A 24,957-nucleotide genomic window follows, 5' to 3' on the forward strand; every position below is an offset into this window, starting at 1 on the left:
CTCTTTGATCCCGATAATGTAGAAAAGTCACCATAGCCCCATAGGCTGCTTTCCCGTTTGAGGGGCAGTGCTGACTGGTGGTGATTTAACCTGAGGATCACCACGCCTTCATGAATAACCTTAGCGGATAGCAGAATTGAACTCGCACTGTTGGCATTGCTCTACATCATTAACCAGCTGTCTAGTCAACTGAGTAAATCGATAAACTGCAAGGTAAATAGGAAATGGGGAAGGGGAGGGGGAAAATGGTGGAACACGGAAAATTTGCAGTTGTGAAGAGCCAGAAACAGGGTTTCCTGAAGATCCTGTTAAATTTAGTGGCAGGAGCAATTTTAAGACTCTCGTAGCTGAGAGGATTTTAGCATAAGAACTGAAATGTTTTACTGTTATTGTATAGGGTGTTGGTGAGGCCACGCCTAGATTATTGTATGTAGTTTTGGTGTCCTTATATGAGGTAAGATTTCATTGCTATAGAGGAAGTACAGCGAAGTTTTACAGGTTGATTCCTGGGATGGCAGGTCAGTCATATCAGGAGAGACTGAGTGGGTTAGGATTATTTTCACTGGAATTTAGAAGAGTGAAAGGGGATCTCATAGAAATTTAGAAAATTCTAGCAGGTTTAGACAAGGTAGATTCAGAAAGAGTGTTACCGATGGTGAGGGACTCCAGAACTTGGGGGGTCATAGTTTGTTTATAAGAGATGAACCTTTTAGAACTGAAGTGAGGAAAAATGTCTTCACCCAGAGGGTGGTGAATGTGTGGAATTCACAACCGCAGAATGAAGCTGAGGCCGAAACATTGTTTGATTTCAAGAAGAAATTAAATATAGTTCTTGGGGCTAAAGGGATCAAGGGATAGGGAAGGATTTGGGGGGGGGGGGGGAAATCAGGATATTGAATTTGATGGTCAGCCATGATCAAAATGATTGGTGACGCAAGCTCGAAGGGCTGAATGGCCTACTCCTGCTTCTAGCTTTTATGTAAAATATTTCTCGGCTGCAGCCAGCCAGATTAACGGTGGAGCAGAGATAAGCCTGACATGGGAATCACACATTGGCAAGGGATGGAGGAGTCAGATTTCCTGGGGTCAGAGGGGATATTGATTCACCTCAGGCATCCCATCACATGGAGAATACTTGGTGGGCTGGATTGAATCACCTCTACTACCCCAAGCCTATAACCAAAACAGTAATGAAACTGGCATGATGGAAGCGGCCCTTTATCCTTTCCTTCAGCAGAGGGACCAGGCAGCTATTAAAACTAAAAGTTAAAGCAACATGTAGCTTCCTTAAAATAATTTAGCCAACCCTTCAACCTGCCTCCAGAGTGGGTTAGGTTGGATTCTATTGGGCTGCTGAGATCAGCTTCAATACTTCTTTCTAGAAAAGTTACAGAGTGATGGACTTGAATTAATATCTGCAAATATTATCTTTGTCAACTCTGGTGCCCTACATCTGTGGATGAATAATTTATCTGTTTTGTGGAGATGTCTTCAGTCATTCAGAAGCACTCACCATTCAAACAAAACTCTTCAAACAATTCACACAGACGCAACAAATTATTCCAGTGTAAATAACCCTGTGACTTCAAAATAATATACAGAGGATGTTGCTTACAAGGAGCTGTTACTACATGAAGAGGCAAAGCACAGCAAGTGTAGCCTTTGTTTCTGAAAATACGTATTTTATTTATACGGAAGTTGTACTCTTACCAAATATTTCTACAGTGTATATTTTTCACATCTAACCTTGGCAATTCGAAGAGTACCTCCCTCCCCACTAGACCATTCAGTTCACATAATTGTGGGGAACCACACAGGGGAAGCTCCTCTGTCCAAGTTTGCTACTTCAGATTGGTTTGAGGGCTGGTTCAGAAGCGTCTGGTTTTAGGAAGTCCTGCCACAGGAATGTCCTTGGATTGACCCAGTTTGAAACCACCAGTGCCACCCAACGTAAGCAGGTTGCAGCATGTCCCCTGTAACTGATGCCACTGAAGTTGTCTATTGGAGAAAGTAAACCTATTGGAGGCTCTTCATTATTTTGGGACTGACCAAAAGTGAAAGAAATGTGTGCTGAGTATAATTTTCTTATTTGTATAAGGTCAACACCCTGCTGCACGTCTTTCCCAGTCTTTATTTCCACTGAGGTCAATTGCCAGCAGGGAGCCCCAGCACACCACTAAATGGGCCAAAACAAATCTCCAGCCGTTTGTGTCGATATCTGGGTTATGTGTACGAATAGTAACATCAAATGTTACTACAAATCAGCCAGCTATCTCATTTATTATCTGTTCTTCACTGGCCATTCTGCACACTGATTACCCCACCCATCTGAATCCCCTCCCCACCGACCATCCACCCACTCACTGATCACCCCACTGACAACACACATCCCTCCAACTGACAATTCCTTAATCTCCGACTTCCCAGTTCCAGTCCCACACACCCATAATCTTACCCACTTATCTTATACACTTGGTGGGAACATTCCTGCCCACTGGCTACGGGGGATGTAGCGGGTAGGGGATTAGACCATGCAATGGTCCATTGATGTTGGGTGGGATTTTCCAGTTTTGGGGCGTGTGCAGCCGGAAGGTCCCATCCTTAACTTCATCCTGGCCTCTCAAAGTGGCTGGGCCTTTAAACCTGCCTGCTTTACATCACCTTGAACTGTTAAAAAAGGGGTCTGAGTCTTCCTTATCTCCAACTCAGCTGCCCTCAACACAATGCCTCAGGGCCTCACTGCACCCCACATTTCTTACCCGATACAAGTCGGAGGGTCGGGTGAGAAAGATATGGCTGCATTTCAGTGTAAGAAACAGGGAGAGGAATGGCAATCTGACTGTGACTGCCACTCCATGGAATTTACAGCCTATTGCCTTTAAAACTAGGCTTTATGGGGCATCAGATTTGCACGTTAGGATCCTGAGAGAGTCAGGGTGAAATGATACAAATTCCTAATCCCAATCCTAATCCTATCTTAACTGGCACGGAGTACAGTGGTCAGCACTGCTGCCTCACAGCGCCAGGGAATTGGATTCGATTCCCGGCTTGGGTCACTGTCTGTGTGGGATCTGCGCGTTCTCCCTGTGTCTGCGTGGGTTTCCTCTGGGTGCTCTGGCTTCCTTCCACAGTCCAAAAGACATGTTGGTTAGGTGCATTGGCCATGCTAAATTCTCCCTCAGTATACCTAAACAAGCGCTGGAGTGTGGGGACTGGAGGATTTCCACAGTAACTTCATTACAGTATTAATATTAGCCTGATTGTGACATTAATAAATAAATCTGCCTCCAAAATCTAGCCTTAAGGAAGGGCACTACAAAATATGAAACAGATAGACATTCAGGTAATTTAAGATACTCTTTTTTAGCATGTATAATAAGCACAATAAAGAATTCTATTTCGTTAACTCCGTAAAGAATGCTGAATCGGCAGATAAATCTCTAACTGTCAAAAGCAATGATGCAAAAGCTCCAAGACACCATTCTAACAGGAAACTCTGTATTATCCACACTTGGCCACTTGCATTCCACAGATAACTTTCCTGGCAGGTTTGAAAGCAAATTTTTATCTCTGTCTATTTTGACCCTTAATCTCGTATTCAACGAAATGTTTATCCAGCCTGTTTAAAATGAGACAATCAATATAATATAATCTGTTAAGTTTGGAAACTATTAAATACTTCCATTGTACTGTGCAAGGAGAATGCTTCCACACTCAAATTTTGCTTGAGGTGTGTTAATTCTCTGCGCCTGTCCTCCATACCTGTCAGTACAGATAGCACAGGTCAAATAAAGACAGGATGGTAGTCAGTTTAATGATATTTAACCTGGCACTGAGCAACAAAATTTATTTATAAAAAAGTAAATTGGCCAAATTTTAATCTTTTCAATATTTCTTTAACACAATGAGTGTGAGATTATAAACTGTTTTCTTCTAAGCACATTGAGTTCAATGTGTCAACTTTAATCTGGCTCAGTTGTTCCAAAAGACGGCACAAAAACTTTAAGCCTCTCATTTCTAAACTAGCAAATTAGAGCATATTGGAATTATAATCCTTACTGTGCTTCAGGCCTTTAGATGCTGCAGATAGATAGTGTCTGCAATGACAGATCAAACAGCCAGTAAATGGTAAACTAAAGGAGAAAATACTGCAAAATCTCAGCAGCTCTGGCAGCATCCTGTCCTGGTCCCCCCATGTCGACACTATAGTTAAGAATGCCCACCACTGCCTCTACTTTCTCAGAAGACTAAGGAAATTTGGTGTATCAGCTCCGACTCTCACCAACTTTTACAGATGCACCATAGAAAGCACTCTTTCTGATCGTATTACAGCTTTGTGTGGCTCCTGCTCAGCCCAAAACCATAAGGAACTATAGAAGGTTATGAATGTAGCCCAATACATCACGTAAATCAGCTTCCCATCCATTGACTTTGTCTACATGTCTTGCTTTCTTGGCAAAGCAGCCAGCATAATTAAGGACCCCACGCACCTCAGACATTCTCTATTCTACCTTCTTCCTTCGGGAAAAAGATGCAAGAGTCTGAGGTCACAAATCAATTGACTCAAGAACAGCCTCTTTCTTGCTGCTGTCAGACTTTTGAATTTCTTACCTTGCGTTAAGCTGATCTTTCTCTACACCCTAGCTGTGACTGTAACACTACATTCTGCACTCTCTCTCCTTTCCTTCTCTATGTATGGTATACTTTGTCTGTATGGTGCACAAGAAACAATACTTTACACTGTATACTAATATATGTGACAATAATAAATCAAATCAAATGAAATCAAATGAGCATATGTAGGGAGAGAAAAGAACTGATGTTTCAAGGCCAGTAAATGGTGCTATGCTGCCTCATTCAACATGTGGGCAACAAAGTTAGACACACACTGACACACTGAGTGCAACTCTTCCACCCCAACTTCTAACCCCCTCTTCTCCAACACAGACCTCCAACCGCACCCCCCCTCCCCCCAGTGCACCCTCTCCCCCACTGTGGTTTCCATGCGGTGAGCCAGTGACCCCCAGAAGGTTCATACAATCCCGCCAAAGTCTGTGGGCTTTTGTGTGGCTCGCCCACTCTGCCACCAGGGAACCACCGCAAGATGTTGACTTTGGTGGAACCAGATGATCCCACTGGCATGAGGGCGGGGAAATCTCACCCATTGTGTTCAACACATTGACTCTGGTTCCCCAATCCTCAGCAAGTTATAATGAGCTTTATTTGTGTTCATCATACTGAGAGATGCTGGTAATAAGGAATATGATTTACATTATTACAGATATTCAGCTCAGCACCAAATAAGCACCTAGGTGAGGGTGAGGGATGTACAGATTTGGACAAAACTTTAACCTATTCGGCATGCCCCATGGTTGAAGAAAACTCCCATCGCAATTGACAAAATGCAACGGATGGGCCACATGTAACACCTGAGCAGTTACAGTCCTTTGAGTCTAAGCAACCTTTTCTTATTTTCAGTTTGTTTGAAATGTAGGTTTGAAAATAATTGTTCTCAATGCCTAACTTGCATTTATATAGCATCTTTCACATCCACTGGACGTTCCAAAGTACTTTACAGCCAATGAATCGTGCAGTAAGAGATAACTCTCACAATAGCTACTGAGCAGGTGTGTAATGAGCTATGTCAGGATAGTGTCACAGTGAATGTGAAGCATCTCAAAGATAGCTCCAGTTATGTCTTGGTCTTATTTAACCTTTGTAAATAGTTAGCATGTAAATAAGTGTTTTTGAACAGAAAAAGTAGGAGCAAAATAAGACTATTCTACACTTCGAGCCTGCTCTGTTATTAATATGATCATAGCTGTTCCTCTATCTCAATGCCATACTCCTGTACCCTTGACACTTTGAGAGGCTAGAAATCTACCTCCTTCTTAAATATATTCAGTTACTTGGTCTTCACAGCCTTTTGTGGTAGATAATTCTTTAGGTTCACCACCCTTTGAGTGAAGCAGTTTCTCCTCATCTCAGTCCCAAATGGTCTACCCCTTTTCCTGAGACTGTGATCTCTTGTTTTAGATCACCTGGCCAGTGGAAACACTCTTCCTGCATCCAGTCTGTCGAGCCCTGTCAGAATTTTGTATATTTCAATTCATTCTTCCAAACTCCAGTGAATACAGGCTTAGTCAACCAAATCATTCCTCAAATGACAATCCTGCCATCCCAAGAATCATTGTGAACCTTCGCTGCACTCCTTCTATGGCAAGTATATTCTCTTTTAGATACGTAGACCAAATCTGCATGCAATACTCCAGGTGTGGCTTTGCTGAGGTCCTGTATAGCTGCATATAAATCTATGCCAATATAATACTCCCCCAATCCCATGAGCTTTAATTTTACACACTAACCTCTTACATGGAACTTCATCATAAACTGTTTGAAAATCCACACACACCACATCCTTGTTCCTGTACTTAAGTCCACTTGCAATGAAGGCCAACATACCATTTGGCTTCTTAACTCTTTGGTGTACCTGTATGCTTGCTTTCTGAGACTGACATACAAGGACACGAAGGTCCCTTTATATATCCCTTTATACATCCCTTTATTGGGTGCCACTGTGGCACAGTGTTTAGCACTGTTGCCTCACAGCGCCAACTCCCAGGTTCAATTCTGGCCTTGGGTCACTATCTGTGTGGAGTTTGCATGTTCTCCTTGTGTCTCTGTGGGTTTCCTCCGGGTGCTTTGGTTTCTTCCCACAGTCCAAAGATGCGTGGCTTAGGTTGGTTGGCCGTGCTAAATTGTCCATTAGTGTCAGGGGCACTAGCAGATAAAATGTGTGGGATTGCAGAAATAGGGCCAGGGTGAGATTGTGGTTGGTGCAGATTTGATGGACTGAATGGCCCTCTTCTGTACTGTAGGGATTCTATGATATCAACACTTCCCAATCTGTCATTATTTAAATAGTAAATTACCATTCTCTTTTTCTAACTGAAGTGGGTAAGTTCAAACTTATTCACATTATTTTACATCTGTCATGTATTTGCCCACTCTCTCAACTTGTCTAAATTGCCTTGAACCCTCTTATATCCTGCTCGCCACTCACATGTTTTGTGTTGTCAACAAACTTGGAAATATTATTTTGGTTCAGTTCTGGCCTCGGGTGACCTCTGTGTGGAGTCTGCACATTCTCCTCTTGCCTGCACGGAGAATGTCCTTCCGGTGCTCCAGTTTCCTCCCACAATCCAAAAATACGTGAGTTAGATTGATTGATTTAGCCATGCTAAATTGCCCCTTGTGGGCTAGCCTGTGGGGATTATAGGAATAGGGTCTGGGTGAGATTGTTGTCAGTGCAGGCTTGATGGGCTGGATGGCCTTCTTCAGCACTGTTGTGATTCTACGGTTCTGTGCTTTATTTTGATTTCCTCTCTGACCCTAAGGGGAGATGTCTGACTTCTGTTCAGCACATAATGCACAACTTTCATCATTAACCTAAGGAATGGCATATTCAACATGCTGTCTATTTCCTCAGCATTTTGTAGTGCATTGCAGTATTATCCACTGAACAAAATAGTGTGCAGTGGTATTTCTTTACAGCATAGCAGATTCTAGTGGACTATATCCATTGGAGTCCAATGTGATGGAATGCAAGAAAGTTGTTTGTATGCACCAAGTAGTAAGTACTGGAGTTAAACGATATCCAGTGAGGTGAAGAACAATGAGATGAGGTAAAGGGCTTTTTTTTCGATATTCAATGGAGTGCATTGGATTGGAGAAGAGTGGATTGGAGTGGGCTTGGACTGAAGTGGAACAAAGTGAACTGGACTGGAATGAGTGGATTGGAATGAGTGGACTGGAATGAGTGGACTGGAATGAGGGAAAGCAAAAGGAACAAAATAGGCTGCCTAGTACAAAAGTCCAGTGACTCCAGACGCACCACTTCAGTGTATTTTGTCACTTACTTTGTCATCTGAACTATGGGCATGGTTCCAAGGCGAACAAATCCTCCATCTTTCATTCCGATAATGCTTTTCACACGGAACTGCTCCATCAGGTCAAAACCTGTTTGAAAATACCCACAAGAGAAAACACTGATATTATAAGAATTGTTTTGAAAATGAGGGGGGTGAAATTGGTCAATGCCAGCAGTGCAAAAATGTAGCAAATCAGCAGCCAGTATTTGATTGTGACTGATCTTCGTTCCGGTGAAGTTCACGGAACAACAGTCCAGACTTTTGTTTTTTAAGATTTATTTCCTGGTCTCATTGTCACTTTCATTTGATTTGAAACGTAAAAAATCTTGGTAATATTTTCCAAGTCAGTGAAAATATAAAAGCTGTCACAGTGTAGAACAGGCTGTTGATTTCGTTTCGCACTGAGGGAGGAGACCGATTTCACCCCTGTTATGCTTTATCATCTTTCTCATCATTTAAAGTACAGTAATCAAGTATATGGTCCACAGAACAGTTCCATTTGGCTCACTGTATGCTTTGTCTAGTCTCCTGGGCAGTGCTCCGAGCAGCACAGGACACTGTTCTTGTTACATTTGGTACTACAGCAGTCCCGCTGCTCCTTGGTGCCACATGTACCAATGGCACAAAAGGTTGTCTCCTTTGAGTGATGTACAAAAACCCTGACAGATGAGGGTGAGACTAATAGTTTCTGTTTATGGTATTGATTTCATTAATGTATTTTTTCAATGACTTACAATAGTCACTCAAGCCAATGTGCCAAAGGAAAAGTGAACTTCAGGACACAACAGAAATCCTCACTCGTGTACAGAGGGACTTGTTTTTAATCCGTTCATGGGACGGAGGCATCGCTGGCTGGGCCAGCATTTATTGCCCATCCCCAAGGGCTTTTAAGAGTCAATCCCACTGCTGTGGGTGTGGAGTCGCATGTAGGCCAGACCAGGTAAGGACAGCAGATTTTCCTTCCCTAAAGCACATTCGTGAACCAGATGAGCTCTTACGACAATCGGTAATGACTTCATGATCACAAAGAGCCTTTTAATTCCAGATTTTTATTGAATTCACACTTCACTGTCTGCCGTGGTGGATTTGAAACCGGATCCCCAGAGCAGTACCCTTGGTCTCTCGAATACTATTCCAGCAACAATGCCACCGACACGCTGAAAACTATTGCTTCCCCTGTTCTGCTACACACTCATTGGGATGGCTCAGAATTAATTTTGTGGACTTGTGCCTGGGCTGTTTGGATCTAGGTCAAGATGTGGTTAGGTTTCTGTCTACTTATGCCAATAATATCAATGCCATTGGGGTGGAATAAGCCAAGCCATCACAAAGGTTCAGAGAGTATTAAATATAAATATGACATGCCCAAAACCACTTACATGTGATTTTTTTATGTTGATTCAAGATTCAATGTGCCCAGGCCAAGTCCTACCCACAATGCTGGCCAAGTCAACAGGTTAATTTTAAAAACATCTCAGAATGTAAGCGTTACTCGTTAGGCCAGCATTTATTGCCCATCCCTAAATGTTCTTGAGAAGGCTGTGGTGAGCTACCTTCCTGAACTGCTGCGGTCCATGTGACATAAGTACATCTATAGTACTATTAGGGAGGGAGTTCCAGGATTTTGACTCAGTGACAGTGAAGGAACAGTAATATACTTCCAAGTTAGGATGGTGAGTGGCTTAGAAAGGAACTTCCAGGTGGTGATGTTCCCATTTGTCTGCTGCTCTTGTCACGTTCTAGATGATAGTGGTCTTGGGTTTGTAAGATGCTGTCTAAGAAGCCTTGCTAAGTTCATATAATGCATCTTGTAGATGCTACACACTGTTCATTGTTGGTGGAGACAATGAATACTTCTGATTGTGGGTGTTATGCTAATGGTTTGGAAAGGCTCTTCAGAGGTGCACAGACAACAGTGTTCACATTTTAGAGTCGTAGGGTGGGACCTTAGAATCATAGCAGCATAGAATGCTTACAGTGCAGAAGGAGGCCATTTGGCCCATCAAACCTGCACTGGCAACAATTCCACCCAGCCCCTAACCCCATAACCCCATCCTGCTAATCTCCTAACCTACATATCTTGGGACACTAAGGGGCAATTTAAGCACAGCCAATCAACCTAACCCAAAAATCTTTAGAGTGTGGGAGGAAACTGGAGCACCTGCAGGAAACCCATGCAGACATGGGGAGAATGTGCAAACTCCGCACAGACAATCACCCGAGGCCGGAATTGAACCTGGGTCCCTATGAGGCAGCAGTGCTAACTGCTGTGCCACTGTACCCACTCTCACAATCCTCGAGATTGCTGACAGGGGTTCAAGTGTGGCAAAACCTGAATGTTGCGGGGGTCACCAGTGATATCACAACTTCTGATTTTCATCACCCCTCGCTCGCATCATGGTCAGGTTTGCACCTTGATTTACACAGGTTTTAATAGATTTTCATATCATTAAACACTCCTTCCACCAGATATTGATACCCCATTGTATATTCACCCCGTGCCGAATTGGTTCACCCAGATGTGAACCTGGCTGTGCCAACCTTTGCTAGGAGGCATTACCAGTGTGGAGCCCAGTGGGAGCCTCATGGAGAGGGGGGATTTATTTGTATGTGGTGGGAGCCAGGATTGGACACGGGAGCTGAGGATGTTGGCGATGGCTGTTTATGGGGTGGGGGAAATGCGGGGGTGGAGGTGGTGGGGAGGATGCCAACCCTGACTGTATGCTGCCTCTTGTCCCCTAAAAGGGGACCTTTTAGTCAAGTCAGGCAGCATGGTCAGTGCAGGCTTGGAGGGCCGAAGGGCCTGTTCCTGTGCTGTAATTTTCTTTGTTCTTTATTCTTTGTATGCAGGGGGGTTCCTGGGAAGAAGGGGTCTGATGTTTGGTAGGAATGGGGGAGTTTCCAGCACTGACTGTGTAGGTGATGGGTCAGGGGGAAGGGGGTCTGACCTTCGGCGGGAAAGGGATTGGTAGCACAGACTGTTGGGGGATGAGAAAAGGGTCTGATGGTGATGTCAGGAGGTGTGGACAGGGAGGTCCGCACTGAATTTGGGTGGGGGAGCGGTGAGTGCAGACACCGATCGGATTGGGAGGGTGGTGGCGATTGCCACTGAGTCCTCCATGATGGGCTGGGAGGGAGGATCATTCATTTACTGATTGGGGTCCCCTTTAAACATGGCATCCCCATCTCAGTGCAGCCGGTCTTTGCCGGTGTGTTAATGCCCCGCCCTGGCATCACATTGTGGAACTGGGTCAGCTGATTTTTTTTGACAGAGTGCATGAGAGAAAACCAACCCGGAAACATGCCATTTTCCTCACCGGAACCAACACTGCCAAATTCTTGTAAGATTGCCCCTAATAGAGTTTTACGGCATAGAATGAGGCCATTTGGTCCATCGTGTCTGTGCCGGCCATCAAGTACCAATCTATTCCAATTCCATTTTCTAGCACTTGGCCAGTAGCTCGTATGCAATGGCATTTCAAATTCTCATCTAAATGCTTCTTAAATGTTATTTATATTATATTTAATATTTTCTAGGTACTTATATATCAAAAACTATACCATTGGCTAAGAAACAGAGGTGCACCAATGAAAGTATTGGACGGTTTAGTCCAGCTTTCTTTTAAAATCATGTTCAATGATTGTCAATTATATTACTCGCATTGTCCTTATTTTTGGTGATAAGCCCGTTTTCAAATAAATAAAACTGCCCCAGCTTACCTCGCTTAAATATATTCAAGCACATTGGAATGGAAAGAAAATAAAAAATTATGCTCCATCACTTGACCACATTGTGTTGGTTCATAGGAATATTTATGGTTGTGATGAAGCAAAGAAATTTTAGCAGGAACCACAACACTAGCCAGTGAATACCAAACCATTGAAGGTGCAATTTGAACAGTGTTATAATGTATCCAGCACAGAAACATTACCCCAGCTAGTCAACCTTAGCATGAAAATATTCAACCACTTTAGGCTTTTTTAACGGCTCAGTTTCAAAACTCATAATCAGGATGGTTGTCGTGGATGACAAAAAAAGGATTCGCTGTAATTTACCCAGACGTGTCTACGACTTCGCTTTTACACTGCTGGTATCAAACTCGCTTACCTGGGATGTTAGCTGAAGCTTTGTTTTCTAGTTTGTATTGGCTGCCTTCCAACCTCAGATTGGGACATAGCACATCTGTTGAAACAAAATATGATAGAATACTTTAATGTTAATATAGAATATTGTGACAATGCACACTGCAAAATCAATCATCTGTTATATAATGACTGCAGCACTATTGCAATAATAACAGAAAATGCTGGAAACTAAACGAGGCAGGTCTGGTAGATTCAGTGGAGAGAGAAACAACTTTAACATTTTGAATCTGTATGACTTTTCTGCAGAGCTACAGTGTATTATCCTGCTGTTAAGATGAAGCTGTGCTTAAACTAACCTGTCCTTAAGACTGCAGTCTGAGTTCTCTTTGCATGATATCAAGAAGCATATCATTGCCCTGGTGAGGAAATGTGCAGGGTAAGGTGTACGTCACAAACTTTGTTCTCTAGTCAACAACTTCATCCCTTTCCCTGGGGTTACTGTCAAATGTACACACCTTTAGTTTCCTATTTGGCCTGGAGGTAAGTTTCTGACTGCATGTCTACTTTTTTCATTCAATCCTAGGAAATGATTCCCTCCCGAATGGCATTGTGGGTCAACCCACAGAACATGGACTGCAGCGATTTAAGAAAGCAGCTCACCATCACCTTCTCAAGGGCAACTAGGGATGGGCAACAAATGCTGGCCAGCCAGCGACACCCACATCCCACAAATGAATAAAAAATGGGCATGGCTGGCTGGCAAGCATTTATAGCCCATCTCTAGTGGATGCAACATTTTTATTCATTCATGGCACATGGGTGCCACTGGCTTGCCAGCATTTATAGCCCATCCCTAGTTGCATGTGAGAAGGTAATGGTGACCTGCATTTTTGAATTGCTGCAGTCCATGTGCTGTGGGTTGACCCACAATGCCATTAGGGAGGGAATTCCAGGATTTTGAACCAGCAACTGCAAAGGAATAGCGATATATTTCCAAGTCAGGATGGTGAGTGGCTTGGAGGGGAACTTGCAGATGGTTGTGTTCCCATGTATCTGCTGCCCTTCCCTTCTAGATAAAAGTGGTCACGGTTTTGGAAGATGCTGTCTCAGGATCTTTGGCGAATTGCTGCAGTGAATCTTGTAGGTAGTACACACTGTTGCTCCTGAGCATCGGTGGTGGAGGGATTGAATGTTTGTAGATGTGATGCCAGTCAAGCGGGCTGCTTTGTCTTGGATGGTGTCAAGCTTCTTCAGTGTCGTTGGATCTGCATCCATCCAGGCAAGTGGGGAATATTCCATCACACACCTGACCTGTGCCGTGTAGATGGTGGATAGGCTTTGGGGAATCAGGAAGTGAATTATTTGCCATTTCAGAGGGCATTTGAGAGTCAACCACAATGCTGTGGCTCTGGAGTCACACGTAGGTCAGATGAGGTAAGGACAGCAGATTCAGTTTCCTAGAGTACATTAGGGAAATACTAAATTACGTTAGAACTGAATCACTAAGGAGACTCTCCATAACATTACCCATCATCACCCCTGCTTCAACTCATATGCTCTTGAATTAATTGTCCATGCCTCCTGTACCTCTGATCTAAAAGCTCAAATCTCTCCTGATTGATATCCCATTTTTACACCATCAAGAAATGTAATCGTAGCCTCAGCTGCCTGTAATCGATCTTGTATTAAAACCGTTCACCCATCAGCCCCATGTTTACTGATCTTCATTGGTTCCCATCAAATAATTTCCATCTTTGTTCTCAATGTCTTCATGGTCTTGCCCCTTTGTGCCCTGCACAGCCCTCTAAACATGCCAAACCCTCCGTTTTTGACATCCCCAATTTTAATTCTCCACACCAATCTTCAGTTGTCAAGGCCATCAGAAGCCTGGAAATCCCAACCTGAACTCTCCATCCCTCTGCCTCCCTTTTCACTATCAAGATGCATCTTAAAGCCTCCTTCATTGACCAAGCATTTGGTTACCTGACCTATGGGCCCAGGGTTTCCATAGAGTGGCAGTTACTGTTGGAGCTGCACATTTCTTGCCTGAACATCTGACCCAGGGCTGGTGAGAAATGTACAATACAGAAGTTCCAGATGCCTCCCCGTGCAGGGCAGCAGTGTCAGGGGATTTTTTAAAAAATTCATTCATAGAATCTGGGAGTCACTGGCTGGGCCAGCACTTATTGCCCATCCCTGAGGGCATTTTGAGTCAACTGGGGGTCTGAAGACACATGTAGGCCAGACCAGGGATTTTATTTATTTACTTTATAGAATCCCTACAGTGCAGGAGGAAGCCATTCGGCTCATTGAGTCTACACCAACCACAATCCCCCTCTGGCCTACTCCCCATAATCCCATGCGTTTACCTTAGCTAGTCCCCCTGACACTAGGGGGAAACTTAGCCTGGCGAATCAACCTAACCCGCACATCTTTGGACTGTGGGAGGGAACCGGAGCACCTGGAGGAAACCCACGCAGACACGGGGAGAACGAGCAAATTCCACACAGACGAGGTGATGTGAGGTCAGAGCCAGTGTTGGGTGGCAGGAAGGTGGGAATAGTCGGGGGTAGTGGTGGGTTGGGATTGTCAGGTGACTGCAGCTAGGGGAGAGGGGTGGAAGAGGTCAGGTTGAGTGAGTACAATAGTTACCCAGGAATTAAAAGCAAATTTAATACTTCTAATTTTTCCGGAGTAACCATTCTACTGGGAGACTGGGAACCATTCAAGCTATCAAAGTTTCAGCTGGTTCCTTCCAGGTGCAGATACCTGTTGGAAATTTAACCTTCCAAGCAATCACCAGGCAGCCCTTGTGTGAGGACTTCCAGGGGAACCTCCAGGTGCTGGGCTATTTCTGGGGTGCAGTTTTGGGAGAATTACAAAGAGGGGCTATTTTGTAGCTTTTACATTCAGATATTGCTGCTCAAGTGCAGGTGTCAGGGACTTCTTTTATTAAGAAGCTGCTTCCCAGCCTTGGTTCACTTCCTATAATCCCATCCAGAGACTTGCCACCTCTTACTGGATCTGCCATGTTTCCTGTTCCAGGAAGCTGGTTGTGTTTTTCTTACGCACAATCATGTACAACAGATGAATGGAACATTGGACATTTGTCATTTGTGTTGTACTCAATCATTTAAGAATTGGATGGTGTCACCCTTTTTCCATAGTATGTCCCTTGTTAGATGGTATGACTGTATTCAGCAAGTGTGGCTCCTGCTCTGCCCAAGACTGTAAGGAACTACAAAAGGTTGTGAATGTAGCCCAATCCATCACGCAAACCAGCCTCCCTTGCACTGACTCTCGTCTACACTTCCCATTGCCTTGGCAAAGCAGCCAGCATAATTCAAGACCCCAAGCACCCTGGACATTCTCTCTTCCATCTTCTTCCTTCGCAAGAAAGATACAAAAATCTGAGGTCATGTACCAACCGACTCAAGAACAGTTTCTTCCCTGCTGCCATCAAACTTTTGAATGGACCTACCTCGCATTAAGTTGATCTTTCGCTCCACCCTAGCTATGATTGTAACACTGCATTCTGCACTCTCTCATTTCCTTCTCTATGAACGGTATGCTTTATCTGTACAGCACACAGGAAACAATACTTTTTGCTCTATGTTAATACATGTGACAATAATAAATCAAATCAAAGTATCTGCTTATTTTAGCTTTTTTAAATTATATTTATAATATTTACATTTTTTTGTTCATTCATGAGATGTGCGCATAGCTGGCTGGGCCAATGTTTGTTGCCCATCCCTAATTGCCCTTGAATTGAGTGGATTGCTAGGTCATTTCAGAGAGCACTTAAGAGTCAATCACAGTGGTCAGGTAAGAATAGCAGCTTTCCTTCCCTACAGGAGATTAGTGAACCAGGTGGGTTTTTGTGGCAATCGACAATGGCTTCACAGTCATCATTAGACTTTCAATTTCAGGTTTTTCTTGAATTAAATCTTCCCATCTGCCGTGGTAGGATTTGAACCTAGGTCCCCACAGCTTTATACTGCTTCTCTAGATTGCTAGTCCAGTTGCAATACCATGACACCTTTTCCTCTTTAAATACTAATGAAGAGCTACACAGAACAGAAATAGTTCAAACCAATACTGACACTCTGCTCACAATGGCTCCAATTTGAGCTTGAATTATGGGCAAACAGGGTTGTGGATGGTATTCTAGAGGTGAAACAATCACACACATTGACTGAAGAAACGCAAACACACACCTGCTGACTGTCCTTTTGCAATTCTCGATAAATGTGGTGAATTATAAAAAGAACACAGCTGTCATTTTTAAATAGTAGACTGACTCAGTGCACTATATCAAGTATTTGGTTTAAAGCCCAGTCCTGTAAATAATCTGTTAAATATAAGTCCACCATTTAGTGGATACTTTATCACCAACGTGGCTATTGACTTGGCATTTTGAGATTGTAAGTGACCAATTTGTCATCTCGCTGAAATCTTTCAACAGCTGTCATTCCCAAAGGAGAGGAAAAAGGATTCAAACTGAAGAAATCCAACAGTTTTTATCTGTGTGAAGGAAAATGTGAAATTCTATTTCCTCCTGTTGCTCAGTGAAAATTGTTTCCAATTAATTCAAATAAGTTGTTTACTTTTGTCTCCCCAATCCTGACCTCCCAATGGTGGGCACTGTAAGAAGCCTCAAGACACCAGGTTAAAGTTCAACAGGTTTATTAGGAATCACAAGCTTTTGGAGCGCTGCCCCTTCTTCAGGTGATTGGAGAGACAGGTTTCACAAACACGGCATATGTAGGCAGAAAGGATGCTGCCTGGTTTGGAGGGTAGGTTGTATGAGGAAAGACTGAGGGAGCTGAGGCTTTTCTCTTTAGAGCGGAGGAGGATGAGAGGTGACTTAATAGAGGTTTATAAGATGATGAGGGGGATAGAGAGAGTGGACATTCAGAGACTATTTCCTTGGGTGGATGTAGCTGTTATTAAGGGGACATAACTATAAGGTTCATAGTGGGAAATATTAGGAGGTTTGTCTGAGATAGTTCTTTACTCAGAGAGCGGTTGGGGTGTGGAATGGATTGCCTCCTGTGACAGTGGAAGCGGACACTTCAGGAGCTTTCAAGATGTTATTGGATAGGCACATGGAGCACAGCAGAATGATTGGGAGTGGGATTGCTTGATCTTGGTTTCAGACAAAGCTCGGCACAACATCGAGGGTCGAAAGGGCCTGTACTGTGCTGTACTGTTCTATGTTCTAAGACACAACAGCAAGATAATGATTGGATTGCAAATGTTGGGTCTGAACCTGGTGTGGTGAACCTTCTTACTGTGCCCACCCCAGTCCAATGCCAGCATCTCCACATCGTGATTGTGAAACCTGCCTCTCCATTCACCTGATGAAGGGGCAGTGTTCTGAAAGCTCGTGATTCCAAATAAAGCTGTTGGACTTTAATCTGGTGGGTGAGACTTCATACTGTGACCAACCCTGTCCAACACTGGCATCTCCATATCATGGCTCCCAAGAGTGAGTTATCGACACGCCTATGATGTAAGTGGTATGACAACAGAGCTAATAATGCCAAATCACCAACTCATCCCTGAAGGAATGCCTAGGACCTACCTTCAGACATTAGGCCATTAGATATGTGGCTAAGATGCCCATCCGTATCCATGGCAAATACAAAGGAAAGAGGAGTCTCTTGACAGGAAGATTTGATTCTATTACTGAGAATTCTCAGCAGTGAGAGTGAGGTGAAGAAACAATGGACCCCATAGCTTGTGGTTTACTGTCCAGGCTAACAATTCCCTCATCTCCGAGTATTGCTCCTTGCTCTGTGTCACAGATTGCTATATCTCCCCTCCATGCTGTTGTATAAAAGTTCAACACTGTTGTTATCATCACAACTGATTGTCACTCCTGCCCTGGTGGCCCAGAATGCATGACCTGGCGGTGCTGGATTTAGGCATGAGCTAAACAAGCTACAGCTTAGGGCCTCACAATCCTCAGGGGCCTCACAAAATTTCAGAAGGTTTACAATGAAGAGAACATTTAAGAGCGGATACCAGAAAAGAAAAAGAAAGCAGCCGCTTGAAGAGCAACTCAAAAAATTACCAAAAGTTGACAGTTACTTTACTCCAGAAACAGATAAGGATCCCAAATCCAAGGTGATCAGCAAAGTCCAAAACAGCCACAGCCTAGTGCCTCTGCTACTGAGATAACAGAGTCTGGAATCTCAGCTGAGGAAAACACTGGAAGTGATGCAAATGTGAGTGTTGCAGAGCTGACATCGCAGCTGAAACAACAAAATTCACGAAACTCAATGATGTAGGTCAATGGGGTGTTTTAACCAAGGATGAACTCTCATACTGGATCCTGGAATGGCCCATTTGAAAACTCAAAGCAGTTATTCAAAAATCAAGATAGATATTGTCCAATCCTTTTTCAGTCCAGAAAAGTTCATGGTGAAGTTTACAATCAGGAATGGCTACTGTACTCTCCAACAACAGGCTGTGTTTACTGCTTTGTCTGCAAGCTCTTTTCAATATCAATTGCAGCACTAGCTTCTGGTGGGTTTTCTGACTGGCAAAATCCCATTGCAATTAAAACTCTGAAGAGCATAGAACAGCTTTGTTGACATACTTGACAAGAAAGCATGGTTCAACCTTAGACTCAAGACCAGCAGAACAAATAAAAACAGAATAACAGTACTGGAGACATGTGCTTGAGCGTGTTGTTGTGGTGATATGTGCATTAGCAGCATGTGGGCTAGCTTTTAGGGGAGACAATGAAACTATTGGATCACCAAATAATGGCAACTACCTTGGCCTGTTCAAATTAGTTGCTAAGTTTGATTCCTTTTTTCCAATCACATAAAACAATATGGAAACAGAGGATCTGGGTCTCCCCTTCATATTTGTCTAAGACAATATGTGATTAACTTATTCAGCTTATGGGTAATAGAGTAAGGGAATCAGTTTTGGATGATTTGAGAAAAGCGGGCTCCTTCAGTTTGTCTGTGGACTCTACACCAGCTCTTTCCCACGTGGATCAACTAAAGGTTATAGTAAGATATGTATCACCTGATGATGGTTTACCTGTTGAATGTTTTCTAATTCCTCCTAGAGTTGGAAAATCACAGTGGTGAAAGTATGGCGGATGTAGTGGTGGACTACCTAAGTGATATTGATGAAGAGCTTTCTCCAACAGACAAATTTTGAGTGAAATCCTTCATTCCTATAATCAATGTCCTTGAAGCAAACTTGAGAAGAAGAGTAACAGTCTACAATTATGCTGCAAACAAATATTCATTTTTAGTTGATTTAGAAGCTTCAGAGGCACAGCTGCGTGAAGCAGTAGAAACTTTGATGAAAAAGTATCCAAGCGATGTTGATATTAACCTTACGGGGGAACTGAAGCACTTCTATGCTGATGCAAAGTAGAATTATCCAGGGAAAGAACAAATTTACCACAAAGATCTGTAACAAATCATCTTCCAAGACAAGATTCATTTAGTTTTCCCTAATGTGGAAGCAATATTACAACTATTCTTACGTCTAATGGTAACAAATTGTTCAGGAGAAAGGTCATTTTCACAGCTAAACAGAATCAAAAATGAACTGAGAGCAATCATATCTCAAGACAAACTGTGTGCACTTAGCATTATGTGCATAGAAAGCGATAAGCTGCGTAGCATATCATTTGCGGACATAATTCGCGATTTTGCTTTTGAGAAATCAAGAAAGAAAATGTTTTCATAGAACATAGAACACTACAGCACAAACAGGCCCTTCGGCCCACAAGTTGCACCGATCATATCCCTACCTACCAGGCCTATCTATAACCCTCAATCCCATTAAATTCCATGTAATCATCCAGAAGTCTCTTAAAAGACCCCAACGAGTTTGCCTCCACCACCACCAGTTGTATCTGATATCACTTTTCTGATTTTGCAAACAATGTCATTATTGCTTATATTAATAAAAGTGATCCTGATTACTTATTTTGTTAGCATTTTGTATATATATTGATGTATTTTAAAATTATTTTAAATATTACATTTGATTATTGTCTCCAGGGTATACTGTATTATAATCCATGAGAGAGATAAAGCCAGCCAAACGATAAATATGTAATCAGTAAATGCATTCACTTGAAAATAATTAGCATCTTTCACTTTAAATACCTTGCTATTAAATAATTAAAAGGCACAATTATGTTTTCAATTTTTTTGTGGCGACCCAAGGTCCTATTTTGGTACGCACATTTGTGAGACCTTTTGGTGTAACTTTTTAACAAGGGGCCTTCAAGCTTTATATAGCTTAGGGCCTCACCAAGTCTAAATCCGGCACTGATGAACCGAGTAAAAAGTCCAACTTTAAGCATAAGAGTGGAATAAGCACATGAGTGGAATCAGCTGTAACATAGCATCAAAGTATATGCTTACCATTCCTGATCTGATTGACTTTCTTCTTCAAGAAAGCTTTCAGATGAAAAGGTATGTCTGTGAGAATGCCCAGAGCTCTTTGCACATTACGAATGCCAATCGCTGGACACCACATTCTGACACACACACACACACACCAGGGATTTCAAAGTAAAATTTATTTATTACTCACAAGTAGGCTGACATTAAGTTACTGTGGAAATCCCCCAATCGCCACACTCCGGTACCTGTTTGGGTACACTGAAGGAGAATTTAGCATGGCCAGTGCACCCAACCAGCACGTCTTTGGACTGTGGGAGGAAACTCGAACACCGAGAGGAAACTCACGCAGACACAGGGGGAACATGCAAACTCCACACAGACAGCATTTTGTATATATATTAATGTATTTTAAAATTATTTTAAATATTACATTTGATTATTGTCTCCAGGGTATACTATATTATAATCCATGAGAGAGATAAAGCCAGCCAAACGATAAATATGTAATCAGTAAATGCATTCACTTGAAAATAATTAGCATTTTTCACTTTAAATACCTTGCTATTAAATAATTAAAAGGCACCTAAGACAGGAGTCAAACCCAGGACCCTAGCGCTGTGAGGCAGCAGTGCTTACCACTGTGACACCATGCCACCCCATGCGCTGTTCCATGATTCTCTCCACATCTTTGGCAAATGTGCACCTTGTCAACTGACACATTGTAAATATACTTCCAGACTCATTGTTTGGTAGACAGTGAAATATGTTGAAAATCTGTTGTGCCACTCTTTAAGCTCTGCTCAGCAGCAGTCTTCTGCCTAACATGGTGCAGTGCCTCAGTCTTTACGTGCAGCATATCTTGAGAATCTTTTGCCGCACTCTCCATTGGGACAGCTATTATTCTCACTCTATTTTTTCCCACACTTTTTTCAGGGTTCTCTTCAACCTTGCCAAACTTTAAAAAAGTTCTTCTTATTTTTGATCTCTGTGATACACACAGCAACTCATGCAAAATATGCAGCATAAAATGGATTTATCCTCATCACCAGAGTAATAATTTGGGGGAAGAGCAGGTTTGCTGCAGGTAAATGTAACCTCCATTGAGAACACAAATTGCGATGCTTAAATGCTTGTTACCAACTTTCAATCCTCCCCCACCATCGCCCCTCCACCACCCTGGTTGATTGACAGGAAGGATGGACAACCAATCCAATTACGACAGAACCTGACCCAGCTCTCGAGGTCTCCTGCATTCCTTGACAGTGACCATCCCTCCCAATGGTGCCATTCAGGCATCAGAGCATCTGGCTCTCTGATCATGCTGGCGGCATCAGGTGATTGCCAACTGGGTGGTGGTGTCACAGATGATCAATAAAAAGGCTGTCTGTGGTAAAATTATTCAAAGAGACATAGATTCATAGGATTTCACAAAACAAAACAAGGCCGTTCAGCCCTCCTGTATCTGTACCAGCCATCAAGTTTCTATCTATTCAATCTCATTTTCCAGTACTTGGTCCATAAACTTATATACTATGACTTTTCAAATGCTCATTTAAGGGCTTCTTAAATGTTGTGAGAATTCCCACCTCTGCCACCCTTTCAGGCAGTGAGTTTCAGATTTCCACCACCCTCTGGGTGAAAACAAAATCTTTCCTCAAATCCTCTCTAAATCTCCTGCCTCTTTCCTTAACTATATGTCACCCAGTTATAGACCCCTCTACTAAGGGCAGCATGGTGACTAAGTGCTTAGCACTGCTGCCTCACAGTGCCAGGGAATTGTGTTCAATTCTGGCCTCGAGTGACTGTGTGGGGTCATCATGTCTTTGTGGATTTCCTTTGGGTGCTCCAGTTTCTTCCCATAGTCTAAAAATCTGCGGGTTAGTTGATTGGCCAGGTTAAATTGCCCCTTAATGTCAGGGAGATTAAGAGGATAAGTATGTGGCGTTACAGGGATAGGATTGAGATTGGGTGAGATTGGTGAGATTGTTGTTGGTGCAGTCTCAATGAGCCAAATGGCCTTCTTCTGTACTGTACCTTCTATGAAAGTTCTATGGAAGGGGACAAGTTCATTCCTTTCAAGCCTATCTATGTCCCATTGTGGTCCCATTGCTGACTTCAGAATCCTGATGCCCATGGTGGCATTCAGGCCAAAGATTCAACTGTAAAACGAGAGGCTTTTTTTGTGGTGCAATTGATATGGATGTTTAATTCAGGGAGTATTTCTTTCGAGAGGTTAACCCATTTTAATAACTGTGTACTTGGATTTCAATGTGCTTGGTGCTGAAAGTGAGTCAGAGTCATGCTGCTAATTCTTGTGCATATTGAACACTTGATGACCTCAGGCCACACCCAGGTTTAAGGGTGTGGTGTCCAACGTGCATCAGTGCTACAGGCCCCACTTGTGTGAGATGCATGGGACGACTTGATGCATATTTTTAAAATTGAAGATAAAACTAACCTTTAAGTTAAATTTAAAACTGGCTATGCTTCCCCACCCATCAAATAAGACATATTAGAGGAGCTTTGCACTGAATCAGATTTTTCAGCTGCTGTAACAAAAATTCAATCCAGCTAAAGGCTCCAGAGGAGGAATTTTGGGCACCCACTTTTAATGACTTTCCAAGTCATGCTAAGATTTTCGCTCACCACATTTCCCACCAGAGGGTGTAGGCCCTTCTCAACACTCTAAGTACCTGGCTTTTCAACATGTCACTGGCAAGTAGGATCGGTTCACCTCTGAGAGAATGACCTCCTTCTGCACTGTAGGGATTCTACGATCCAATAATTTACCAAATAATTATCTGTAATGCACACTGATTGGATGGAAAACTTCAAGTTCAACCTTTAGCTGCCGTTCCAGAGGCTGTTCAGAGTCATCAGCAAGCTAAGTTACAAATGAAGCCAGCCAGTAGCTATTAATGGGCATGGCTTGCATCTCTCTGAGGTAATTTTTGGATATTAATGGCAGGAGGACAGGGCTGTTTGTTTCGCTTCTTCTTGCTATGGTAGTTAAGCTGGAAGATGCAAAATTAGAACATTTATTTTTATACAAATATGCCAGGCTCTCTGTACAAACACTAAACCAATTTACTGTACTGTCAGTCTTAGTGGCATAAACATTTGAGTTTAAAACTGAACTCAGTGTATAAGCAAATTGCAGACAGTGGTGTTGAGAGATACAAGGAAGGAGGTAACTAACTTGGGATAAATCAACACCTTGAAAAGGATCTGGATCCATTTTGTTGAAAAGGGAATGAAGATCATTAGGAGATCATTAGCACTGTGTGTTTTTATGGCAAGTGGCTAGGAAAGGATACCTGAAGTAAGGATCAACAGATGGTATTTGTCAGGAGTAGGGGCAAGATTCAGTCTGGAGTAACTAGACTTGCACTCTGGGTGATTGGAGCATTTTTTAGTCAATTGTGGGACATGGATGTGGCTGGCTAGCCAGCATTTATTGCCCATCCCTAGTTGAGAGGGTCATCGGGTCAAATGTAGGCCAGACCAGGTAATTGCCTTCCCTGAAGGACATTAGTGACCCAGATGGGTTTTCCCAACAACTGACAAAATCTTCATGGTCATCAGTAGATTCTTAATTCCAGCTGTTTTTTATGGAATTCAAATACCTTAGAAATGCCTCTATTCAGAAAGAATGTTCCCAATGGTGGGGGGGGGGGGTCCAAAACTAGGGGTCATACTTTGAGGATGGGGGTAAACCTTCTAGAAATGAGGTGAGGGGAAAGTTCTTCACCCAAAGTGGTGAATGTTGTGGAATTCACCACCACAGAAAGTAATTGAGGCCAAAATGCTGTGTGATTTCAAAAAAAGATTAGAAAGAGCTCAAGGGACGAAAGGGATCAAAGGGCATAGGGGGAAGGTGGGACCTGGATATTGAATTTGATGATTAGCTATGATCAAAATGGATGCCGAGCAGGCTCGAAGGGCCAAGTGGCTTACTCCTGCTTCTACTCTCCATGTTTCTATGGTTAATAATCCCAAAACATTTTAGTGGCTCAGCAGAGAGAAATCCTTACCCCATACCCTGTAGCAGCCATTTAAAACTTGGTTAGGCCGCATTTGGAATATTGTATGCAGTTCTGGTCACCACACCATCAGAAGGACATGGAAGACTTGGAGAGAGTACAAAGAAGGTTCACCAGGATGTTGCCTGGTCTCGAGGGTATTGACTATGAGGAAAGGTTGAATGAAGTAGAATTGTTTTCACTGGAAAGATAGAATCTGAGAAGAGACCTGATTAAGGTCTATAAAATTATGAGAGGCATCAAAGGGTGGGTAGTCAGAGGCTTTTTCCTAGGGTAGTATTGAGAGGTTCAAGGTGAGAGGGGGAAAGTTTAAGGCAGATGTGCAGGGGAAGATTTTCACACAGAGAGTGGTGGGTGCCTGGAGCACACTGCCAGAGGCAATGGTGGAAGCAGGCACATAAGCAACATTTAAGAATTATCTGGATGGGTACATGAGTAAGGAGAGACTAGAGGGATATAGGCCAAGTAAGGGCAGGAGGTTTGTCTTTAGTTTCATTAGGA

General features: G+C 42.9%; 1 protein-coding gene across 1 annotated transcript in view; it reads right to left on the reverse strand.

Annotated features, from left to right (window-relative positions):
• Positions 1-24,957, reverse strand: part of col22a1 (collagen, type XXII, alpha 1) — a 285,376-nt gene that overhangs the window by 193,614 nt on the left and 66,805 nt on the right. Inside the window, exons 4-5 of the mRNA XM_080193549.1 lie at positions 12,040-12,114; positions 7,920-8,019 (exon numbers count right to left, since the gene is read on the reverse strand). Coding sequence (XP_080049675.1) covers positions 7,920-8,019; positions 12,040-12,114 — 175 coding nt within the window. The remainder of the gene's footprint in view (positions 1-7,919; positions 8,020-12,039; positions 12,115-24,957) is intronic.

This window comes from Carcharhinus amblyrhynchos, chromosome 8 (genome assembly GCF_965287045.1).
Source record: "Carcharhinus amblyrhynchos chromosome 8, sCarAmb.v2.hapA, whole genome shotgun sequence".
Taxonomy (NCBI): domain Eukaryota; kingdom Metazoa; phylum Chordata; class Chondrichthyes; order Carcharhiniformes; family Carcharhinidae; genus Carcharhinus; species Carcharhinus amblyrhynchos.